Source organism: Tenebrio molitor, chromosome 1 (assembly GCF_963966145.1).
Source record: "Tenebrio molitor chromosome 1, icTenMoli1.1, whole genome shotgun sequence".
Classification (NCBI taxonomy): Eukaryota; Metazoa; Arthropoda; class Insecta; order Coleoptera; family Tenebrionidae; genus Tenebrio; species Tenebrio molitor.
Window position 1 is genome coordinate 18,128,783 of NC_091046.1, and position 11,330 is coordinate 18,140,112.

At 33.2% G+C, this 11,330-nt stretch overlaps 1 protein-coding gene and 2 long non-coding RNA genes across 3 annotated transcripts; 2 read left to right on the forward strand and 1 right to left on the reverse strand.

Moving 5' to 3' along the window:
- Positions 1-2,767: 2,767 nt before the first annotated feature.
- LOC138124960 (uncharacterized) lies at positions 2,768-3,730 on the forward strand. Its single transcript, XR_011157314.1, has 3 exons — positions 2,768-3,352; positions 3,407-3,510; positions 3,569-3,730. It is a non-coding gene; the product is annotated as an uncharacterized lncRNA (long non-coding RNA).
- Positions 3,675-4,475, reverse strand: mRpS34 (mitochondrial ribosomal protein S34). Its single transcript, XM_069040157.1, has 2 exons — positions 4,187-4,475; positions 3,675-4,136 (listed from the first exon to the last, which is right to left on the reverse strand). Exons 1-2 carry the CDS (start codon positions 4,376-4,378, stop codon positions 3,732-3,734), a joined length of 597 nt encoding a protein of 198 aa, XP_068896258.1. The 5' UTR covers positions 4,379-4,475; the 3' UTR covers positions 3,675-3,731.
- Positions 4,476-4,559: 84 nt separating this feature from the next.
- On the forward strand, positions 4,560-11,330 carry LOC138124968 (uncharacterized). The gene is made up of 4 exons (XR_011157316.1): positions 4,560-4,882; positions 4,985-5,245; positions 5,300-5,486; positions 10,937-11,330. It is a non-coding gene; the product is annotated as an uncharacterized lncRNA (long non-coding RNA).

An 11,330-nucleotide genomic window follows, 5' to 3' on the forward strand; every position in this document is an offset into this window, starting at 1 on the left:
CTTGTTTAGAGAGAATACTTAATTTACGTTTAACTGATTTACAATGGCGTCAGTCCACTTTACCGATTAGATTTGGTGGTCTGGGAATTCGTCGCATTTCCGATATTTGCCTCCCTGCTTTCCTATCTTCAATTAATGGGGTTAAAAAGCTTGTTTCTTTATTACTAAACTCAAAGGATAATGAGCTTAATATTCACCATTATGATGAAGCTTTAGCAGTCTGGGGTGTAGCAAATGAGAACGAAATACCAACAATCCCACAATTTCAGAAGAATTGGGATAATATTAATATCAAAGGAATAATTGCCAATGACTTAATCTTTAATTCACCTAGAGACTTGGCTCGTTTTAAGGCTTTGCAATGCAGAGAATCAGGATCTTGGTTACATGCAATACCTTCTCCTAATATTGGTACTCTTTTAGATAACACTTCCTTCCAAGTTTGTATTGGTTTAAGATTGGGTTGTAATCTTTGTACACCTCATATTTGCAAATGCAATGCGAAAGTTGACGAAATTGGCACCCACGGTCTAAGTTGTTTCAAAAGCAGTGGTAGATTTTCAAGACACACTGAAATTAATTCCATTATCAACCGGTCTTTAACTTCAATTCATGTGAATTCAACTTTAGAACCAAACGGACTGTCTCGGGATGACGGAAAACGCCCAGATGGGATGACTTTAGTACCGTGGATTAAAGGTCAACCTTTGGTTTGGGACGTTACTGTTGTAGATACACTTGCAGACAGTTACGTATTGAAATCATCTGAAGTCTCAGGTTTTGCCGCTGAAATGGCTTGCAAACGCAAACATAGCAAATATAGTTCACTCATTTCGTCAAACTACGTGTTTAAAGGTTTAGCATTTGAAACCTTAGGCCCTTGGTGCAAAGAAGCCATCGTTTTCATTAATGTCATCGGAAACCGACTTATCGCGGAATCAGGCGATTCAAAATCAAAGAAATTCCTTTTCGAGAGGATTTCCCTTGCCATTCAACGTGGAAACGCTGCAAGCATTCGGGGCACTTTTCCAGATTCCGCAATATTATCGGAAATTTTTGTATTATAAAACAAAAATGTTTATGTAATTATGTTATTAATATAAAGTAATGAATGATATAGTCAGAAAAAGATTCTTTATAAGAACGAATAAAAAAATATAGTGTAATTTAAAAAAAAAAAAGTTGGCTATCGTCTGTCAAAAAATAATGAAGTGTTTTTCGAACTATTTCATTTGATGTGTCATTTATTCAAATCGGATAAAGAATAAATAAGATACAGTGTCAAAGGTTTTTCGTCAGTCACCCTGTATATCAAAAAATTGATCGTCAATGAAAAATTCTGTAAGATGAAACTCGTCCTTGAAAGACGTCTGCTTTGCAAGAAAAAAGAAAAAAAACCGTCTTAAACGTGGCTGCAGATGCAAAAACGTAGATGCGTATGAAACAAATGCGCACTATCGCCAAATTTTGGTCACCCCTCTTCGCACAAACGCAGGAGTTAAATTGGGTGCAAAACAACTCAATATTTTTGGATTCAATCGTTAATTTAAAAAAAAATCACCTAAAAAATGATACTGATAGCCTGACAGCGACAAAATTGACAATTCACATGGAAGCGGCAAAAATTCATAACATGGGCATACCTACTTACCTACCTAGGAAATAAACAACACGGGTGGTAGAGATATTTTCATATTTGATGGCGGAAACAAAAGACTGAGAAATGTCACAAATTTGTATTGTCAGTGTCAAATTTCTCAAAGACGTTCGTGATTTCGACAGAAATGCAGCAAATTGGTAATAGGAAAGTTATTAATCGTAGAACTAGAGACATAATTTGTAATACGTTTGATTATATGAGAATAACTTCTCCTTTTGAAGCACTGACAAAAATTGGTTTCCTTAGAATTTATTTTTTCAATCTATTTTGCGAAAATTTACATTTACCTAGACATTCCTTTTTACGGCGTTTATAAGAAATTTGACACGGACAATATAATTTTGTGACATTTCTCAGTCTTTTGTTTCCGCCACCAAATATGAAAATACCTCTAGGTACCTACTTGTTGGAAAACAAAACAACGAGGATAATAAACTGAGATATTAATTTTACTGTATTCTGAATTTAAAACTTTTTTTTGTTCGACACTGAGAGAATCTGAGAATTTTCTTCTGTGTGAACGGATTTTGATAAATGTCACAGCTTGTCAAAACGGAACGTCAAGCTAATTTTAAAGATTTTAAGTGATTTGGAGCCTTTAAGGGGCTCGTCGAACAAAAAAACGTTGTATTCAACTCATTCGTGTGTAAATTGGGCTTTTTTGGCATAAGTGGGCCAGTTTAAAACGCGAGTGAAACGAGTTTTTTCGAATTTACGTCTCTAATAGGTCTATTATTGTATTCAAGGTGGAGTCGTTTATGGCTATCTATTAAAGCACTAGTGGTTTAATAAATCTCTAAGAAATTTTTTATCAATATCTCAGTATATTACATATTGTCATTTACACCAAAAAACTTCCAATATTAACGTTCAAACTCTACTTTTTAACCAGATGTAGTTGCATCCGTTACCTTGAATTACCAATTAATACAAAATTCCCTACGGCTCGTTTTCTACACCTGGGACTCGTGCGCCAAATCAACCCTTGTACAGCTTGTTCTTTAATATACTATTAAACTGGCCCATTCATGCCAAAAGAAACCCAATTTACTTACGAACTCGTTAAATAAACTACTAAAGAGCGATCAAATTAATTTGTAATCGAGTTATCCATGAATCCGAAATCGTATGTCGTTACCCGAACTCCACGGTCCAATCAACACAGCTTAAAACACAGGTTAGATCTAGACATATTAATTGCAAAAGACATACGGATTCATATCCATGGATGACTCGATTACAAATTAATTTGATCGCTCGATATTTTCTAAACTGTTAAATCTTGTAGATATTTTTTTTAAACCGAAAGAGATAAAAAAATATACTCCGCAAGCGTTGTGGCAGATGGTTCTGTTACCGCTATTTTCAAATAAGTTAAGGATACACAATTATCGTGAAAAGATAGGTGCCTCAGATTATAAACCTGAAGGGTTGATTAAAATTGTCACCTTGGAAACTGTTATAACTTTTACAAACATCTTACTAAATAATTCCATATGGAAAATACAAATGAAGCTCAACTGATAAATTTGGAACATGAACTTTTACCACCTGACAATTTGGCTGCTCCAGATATACCTAAACAATCACACAGAGAGTTGTGGAATGAACTGATTAAAGAAAATGAAGATATAAGAAAGGAAGTAGAAGAATATAAACAGTCTAAACTGCAAGAATTAGAGGCACCTCCACGTATTACTTTAATTAGTACATATTCTATTTGTTCTAAAAATATGTAAATTACAGATCCTATCATTGAATATTTAAATGAAACAGTATTTCCAGTCCTTAATTCTGCCTTAATAAAAATGCTAAAAAAAGTTAAAGATCAGGAAAACCAGATCTTTACTGTAACAACACAAAAATATATATTTATCTACCTTTCACTACATCTTCTATTTCTTTTAGGAAGGTGACACATACTTAAACAGTCTCAACTACATTTCAGAATACCTTTGGAATATGAACCCACAACATCCAGAAAGAAAAGAAAAATGGACTGAAATTTCTAATATTGGGTGGATATAAGATACTTTATTATTATATCAAATATATTTACAGTTAATCATAGCTAGTGTTCTGTTGAAAATTTAATATTTTTGTATAAACTTATATCTGGTAATTTTTCAGGATTCACATTAAATGATATAGTAGGTTCTTCACCTTCATTGGCAATTCTATAAGTACCATTGTTTTTCTTTTGATAAACAACATCCAATTTCAGTTCTTCTAATACTTCACCCTTAGCTTTTTTCTCTTTAATCAATAATTCCTTTAGCAATGGAGGAAAATCCATTGTTTTAGGATATATAGGTAATTCTGATTTTAATTCCACCATTTTACAATAAGCCTTTTCTTCATCTGTTGATAATAGTCGGTAGTCTGTTTTGTAGCTGGCCGATTCAATTGTGATTGGGTTTGGAAAAGTTTTTCCTCGAAATGTTTTCTCAACCAAAACACGCACTTTTCTTTGATTCTAAAATTATCTCAAACAATAATTGCCTGTACATCAGCATGCATACTTACATCCATATTTTGCACTTCTGGACATGGCAGTGGTTCAACCTTAACTATTTTAAGGTAACTCGGTTCTTGATATCTTTCAAATCTACTTCTTACTACTATACGTCCAATACCAAAATTTTTGAGATTTCCAACAATTTCCCATAGCGTCTTTCCTCTAAAATCTGTTCGTCGTCCTATGTATTTGTAAGGCATTCTTTTAATATATTCTGAAAATATTTCCGAGTTAAAAAAACAATCAGCGAATAATTTCCCAAAATGTTAGGTTATGTACTAGGAAAATGAAAATATACGAGATGATAATCATAGAAAATAAATCCCTAGAAATGAACCTTCAACCACAGTATAACCAGTAGCGACACTAAATGACAGGTCCATAAGAAAAGCATTGGGTCGTTATGAACACGACTAAATGACGGTTTGGGTAGTAAAGTCCTTGAAAATGGTTTAAAATTTGTGGTGGTAGCCCTGAATCACTATGAATTCTCTGATTAATAAATGTAAATTCCACTAGAACTTTCTGTTTGTTTTCTGACATTTAAGAAAACAACATGTGAACAACATAACCAAGCATTAAAAGTTGTTTCTTTTTCTTTACGGAAAATTTTGTAGTGCCACTGGGATAATGTTTTTGTGTATTGTGTAAAAAATGGAAATTTTTGCATCTCAGGATATAAAAAAGAAAAATGTATAATGCAGGTGCGTAAAAAATTTATTAAACTGTACAATATATTCATTGCATACACCTTGATTCAATCTTTGTGAATTACATAATTAATACAAAATTATCTTTTATTTCAGCTATAACGTTATTGCCACGATCACTGTAATAGCATGACCAGAGAGCCTTAATAAAATAAACCTATCAGAAACATACAAGATTACTGTAAGATGGTTTATTCACAATCGTTAATTACTAGGTCAATTACAGGTAGTGTAACAAGGAGGGAACTTGATAATTTCTGAGTCACCATGCAAGGCATGCTTAAATTAATTAGAAAATTCAACAAAACAAAGAATAGTCAAAATGATAACTAGAAATATGTTTTATATAAAGTATAAGTAAGCAAAGTAATGCAACAAATGCATTCTTTATTTATTTTTTTGTTCTTTTAGGAAAGTCAATGTGAATTGAAATGAAGCAATGGAATTCCAAATCTCTGGATGGAGTACAGTGTGCTATTTCAATGATTCAGTAAGAACTATTACAGATCTTTCAATAAGATAGAACAGAATAACTTGCCATCACCAATGGTTAGACAGTGGCAGTTTTCAAGTTTTTATATTGCCCACTCCAAAGAAAGTAAGTAACATACTATGACATTGATAGCAGATGAAATAGGTTGTGGTTCAATTATGAATGAAAATTATGATTAAAATATCCTATTCATAATACAATTATACATAATTATGGAAATTGAAAAAAAGTACTGCCAACAGCATTGGCCCCCATATTATCTAAGAGAAGAGAAAGTCATGCTACTGTAACAACAAATCCAAGGTGCGTTTGCAAATGTGTCAGTCACATTAAAATAGGACTCACTCTAGTATGAATGGGCCTGGACATTCAAATTATAATGATATCTACCAAAAGATTAAAGAAAATATATTTTTTAAATGTGTTAAACATTGCAAAATTATTCCAAATGTATACCTAAATTGTAATGAACATTTTCAACATGACTACACTGACTTTTCATAGAAGTATGTACTAGCTAATATTTATACATAGTCATCCAACCCCAACATCTTTAAGGCTCGCGTTTACCTGAGTTTGAAACGGTCGAAAAAGTGGATTTTCGATCACGTTTTTTGAGAAAACAGTACGAGATGAACGTTTTCTCTCTTTACTACATAAATTATGAACATTTCTATTAGTGAACTATGAAGAGAAAAATATAATTTTGTTTTGACAAATTTGTTGAAAAACCACAAATAAAATGCTCTGCTTGGAAGCTGTGTAGGCAAAATGAAAAGAGATATCGAAAATATCTCACGTCATTCACTAGATATTGTTGTGAATGTGACGCAGACGAAAAGTGGTGTTTCCTACTTGAATACTAGTTGAAAAAAACGAAAAAAATGAAGTCATTTTTCAACGTTAAAATTTTACGTTGTAGACAACCAACCCTACATGCTACCTGAGCTAACAGCTTACGGAAAGGGAACTATAGAAGGGTACAAATTACATCGGCATATCACCCATTTTAATATTATGCAAATCTCTATCCTTTTTTTTTACGTGCAATAATAATTTCCAGTAATAATACACCATGAAATAAGCACAATTTTTTCCTTTATTTCATGTCAAAATTAACGATTTAAAATATTTTATTTTATACTGTCCGGTAGATGTTCGATTACATTATCCATTTGAGTCCGGTAGGTTAGTTATAACAGTATCAGAGACTGTTTTATTTATACAAATCAAATCTGACATTGAAAAGTGCAAAAGTCGAAAAATATTCACTTGAGTGCTTCGAAATGATCGAATTGTAATACGAAAGTTGATTAGCAACCACGAATGTCATTTTTTAAAATGGTTGCAAGTTGCTCGTCAGAAGTTGACGACTCATGTTGACATTTGATATAAAAATAAAAAATGTGACACTAGTATTCGCCGTTGTCTTAAAAATTAAAAAAAAAAACATTTGAAGGACAATAAAAAATTATCGAAAAATTATCGCTGTAATTCAAAAAATAAAGCCTTACGATTGGTCGAAAATGATGATGAATGAAATAATCACATATTATATCCCAAGTGCAAAATTTTTTATCGGAAATTTTTTTGCTAATGAACGAAAACATCCATAAATGAGGTCAGAAGACCAATTATTAGCAAATAAGAGCACGAGACGAAGTCGAGGGCTTTTATTTGATAATAATTGGTCTTCTGACCGAATAATTTATGGATGTTTGAGTTCATTAGCAAAAAAATTGCCGATATTAAAATTTTGCACGGGGGGTATACGGCTGATTATTTCCTGAATAGAATGAAAACAAACGCATTATTTCGAATCCTTTTTATTCAAAATAATTAAATAAAAAAAAAATCAGGTACCGGCATTTTTTATCAGATTATTGCACATGTGCATTTTAGAGAAATTTTATCGGGTTATTTTTTGTTTTCTCGTTTTGATTGGTCAATATTTGTCACGCAATTGGTTGCTAAACACATGAAGGAAATACTCATTGTAAAAAACAATAGCAATGGCCATTACCGCAGGAAAAAAGATGATGCGATTTTCACAAAATACATAATATGATTTTTTATTTTTGCAATAAAATTATGATACAGAACAGACTTCTAGTATTAAATAATAGTATACTATTACTATTACATGAGCAAGTACAGAATAAGTAAAGAATAAAAATCGTTACTTGCGAGTACAGAATATAATCCTATACTTTATCTATAGCAAATTTTTTTCACTAATAAACCGATAATATTCAATTATTCACCGAAGGGACACAAGATGAAACCAACCGTTTCATTGTAATTTTACCTTAAAAATATTTTACCATAAGGGTCATTTTTGTCTCATTCATAATTCTTGACAAATCAGGTAGAAACTCCGAACTAATATTCATTCCCTCATCTGCAGGGAGTAAATGCAGATTTAATCGTAATACTTTGGGAAAATACAACTACACAATGCTGCACCCTGTATTTGGTGAATATTATAGTTTTATTAGTCGGACTTTCAAAGTCAGAAAAATGTCCTATACGATCAAATTGTAGGTATATTATGTACATACAAAAAAATACTAAAACAAATTCTTAGCTAAATATTTTTAATTTTTTAAAATTTAATGTTCCTTTTGTTAAAAAAAAATCGGGAGAATTACAAAGGGAAGTCGGAAAATTAGGGCAAACTTCAAAAATTATAATTTTTGTATGCACTCTCGATCATAACTGACGACATATTTAATTGATTTTTTTTTGTTCGGTTTGTTCCCGGGATGGAAATAACTCAATTGAAAAAATGTTTTTGGAAAATTTGGAGAAAAATCTGGAAAAACGCATTCCAGCCTAAATTAAAATTACATCCGTTTTTACTTTTCTGTTGTTTCGCGATCTGTCCAACAAATGTAATTATTTTATTTCTATACCAATTTATTTCGCTATCGGATTGTTCACTTGAACATCGATCTTGCAATCGAAATGTAAATAAAACACCTTGAGATTCATTGTTATTTCAAATTTAATGGAAGAAAATAAATCATCATCACAAACTAATTTACTGAAATTTGGATTGGACAAGACGTCTGTCGGGTCAGCTAATAAATAATAAAATGGAATGAAACAACAGTTTGCAGTGCAGCCAATTCAGATTTGGCATTGTAGGACTTGTCTTTCCAACACAAAATTTTATCTCCGTATTTAGGTACGGAACAGGACAGGATCGTAATCCTCTACCCCCTACAGAGCGTCTGTGACTAATTCAAGGTACCTGCGTCTCTCGGTTTGTTTGACCCGTTTGACCAAAATATAAATTTGTAAATAGAGGACCCATTGTACATCAAGTTCGAAATTTCTTTCAGGTAAACGCGAGCCTTAAAAACAAACTTGATGCACACTTTCGATGACGAAGCAGATGCGATCAATTGAAATCGAAATAGTTATTTACTTTTCCGTTTTGATCTGGGAGCTAAATAGACTTCGGTCTCAGCTTCTATTTTGCGTAATAATAATAATAATTTAAATGTTAAATTATAAATTTGAAAAAATTATCAATCTTCGTTGCTTTATAGGTTTTTTATTAGTCTCTTTATTATGATATTTTAAGGTATAGAAAATTCGCATTCTCGTAAATAAAGCTAGCAAATAGTTAGATGGAAAGTCAGTGCATGGATGTTCAAAAACAACTGTAGAAAGCTCATCTTTAATTTTGGAACCGACCCTGTCCTGTATAGAATTGTTCTTAAATGCATTACTTGAAAATTTATTTTCCAACTGCGCTACATAAAAAGCAAAATGCTCATGTGGCATTTTTAAATTGCCAAAAGTTGTGGCGGTATTGTATGCCCTAAAATTACATAATAGGGTATCTTCCGATAGTTCACCACAAGCGTTGGCATAATCCAGACATATTTGACACGTGTGTTTTAAATTAAGTACCCGCATATATAGCGCAGAACATTTTGTTCGCCAATTTCTATATTACGATAATCAGTCGAATCGATTTCTAAAGGTTGTTGTGGAAGTTGTGCTCTGTTAACAATTTGGGCAATAGTTTTTGTTTGAGCTAAATGCGGCATATTTTCAATAGCGCTTAGCACAGAAGCCAAATCATTGTCACAGTTCCCTTGTGGGTTGTGTTATAAATATTTCATGCAAAATAATTTTTTAAATGCTCTCTTAAATTGAATAGGTGTGGGGTTGTAACAATTCCCACTTTGTTTACGAACTGTCCCAAAAAAATTTTCGACAAAGTCTTGATTTAATCGACGTGTAATAAGAGGTTCATTTACATCCTGGTGCAACGATGTCATGTTTTTGATGGTAAGTTGCCAGCAGTGTAATGATTTAATTCTTTGTGTCACATCTTTTCCCGATCTATCTTCTACTTTAACGGTTGCAAACAAATTTAACATCTTTTGTAAATGTTGAATTTGGTAATCGGCTCCCTTGTTTTTATAATTTCTTTCGTCTGTGTCTATGTTGCCCGTGGAATTTAAAATATCGAACAAACTGTTAATATTGGAAATGAAATCTATTGTTGGAAATGCCGATGCTGGCAATAAATTCGTTGACAATTCCGTTTCCATGCCGGTAGCCACTTGGTTACTGAATAGTTGTGCTGCTAATTTTACTTTCATTTTGTCAAAAGCACCAGGATGTAAATGAACTCTTGTTAACTTTGGCGCAAGGCGTAAATTTCGACCTTGATCCCTTTCAAAAAACTGATGCAAGTAATTTGCATCTATAATTTGGCCGCATTCTAAAATGAAAAGATATTTTAAAAAATTATTTCGCAATGCTTTAAGTAAGTGGCATATATCGAAAAAATAATAGATTTTCATCGTTTGTTCGAGGACGTCCGTGTAAAAAAATGGTGCATCTATTGTTACATTTAGAAGTTTGGATAAACTTACAAAATTAGACCCCACGTCAGATATGAAGCCTCGAACTCGAAAACCAAGACTGCGTAAATTATCAATTACCTCAAATAACAAAATTTTGAGTTGCTCTACGTTACATGAAGTATTTAAAAAAACATACGCCAAAGGCTGTTTCCAATTTTCAAATATGCCTCGAGCCATTATTGCCAGTACATTATTGGCCGGCAAATAGTCTTTAGACGCACCAAGCTGTTGGAAACCTACAATTTCATCTGCTCCAATGTCATAGAATAGATGTCCTTTTATATTCATCTCATCTGCACATAGGACACAATCTTTTCCCTCGTCACCTAGACTCTTGGATTTAATTTTTAATATGTCAAAAACCACTCGACTCAGTCCAGGGTTGATTTGAATTTTCTCAGTCATTCGCTGCAAGGTACGAACCGTTGGCAATAAAAACGTGGTTCTTAAAAAACGATACGCCATCGGTGACAGAAAAAACAAGGTAATTGCGAATTGCTTATACTCCCTGGAATATCTCCGGAACGTGGGGGCGTTCTTATTAATTACTTGCATTTTTACAATTCCCGCTAAGTTTTGTGGTAACAACTTATCACATAATAAGCAAAATTTTGCGACATCACCATCTTCCTCCTCACCTGATGTTTCTCTTTCTCTTCTTAGCTGGCGCCGGAGAGCTTGTTTTCTGGGAGTACTGGATGACAACGTCAACCCTGTCTGTGTGCTGACGCTGGTTCCCATCGGCAAGGAAACTCCACCAACAGTCGCGTAGTAACGTGATGTGGATGGCCGTGGTGTTACTTCGCCTAGAGATGTGGAGGGACGTGGCGATACTTCGCGTTGAGATGTAGAGGGCTGCGGTGATACTTCGCGTTCAGATGAAGAGGGCTGCGGCGATACTTTGCGTTCAGATGAAGAGGGCTGTGGCGATACTTCGCGTTGAGATGTAGAAGGTTTTGGCGATACTTCGCGTTGAGATGTAAAGCGGTGTGGTGGTGTTGAACTATAAGGACTTCTAATTGTACCTACAAGTTATAAACGTTTATCATTAGGTTGA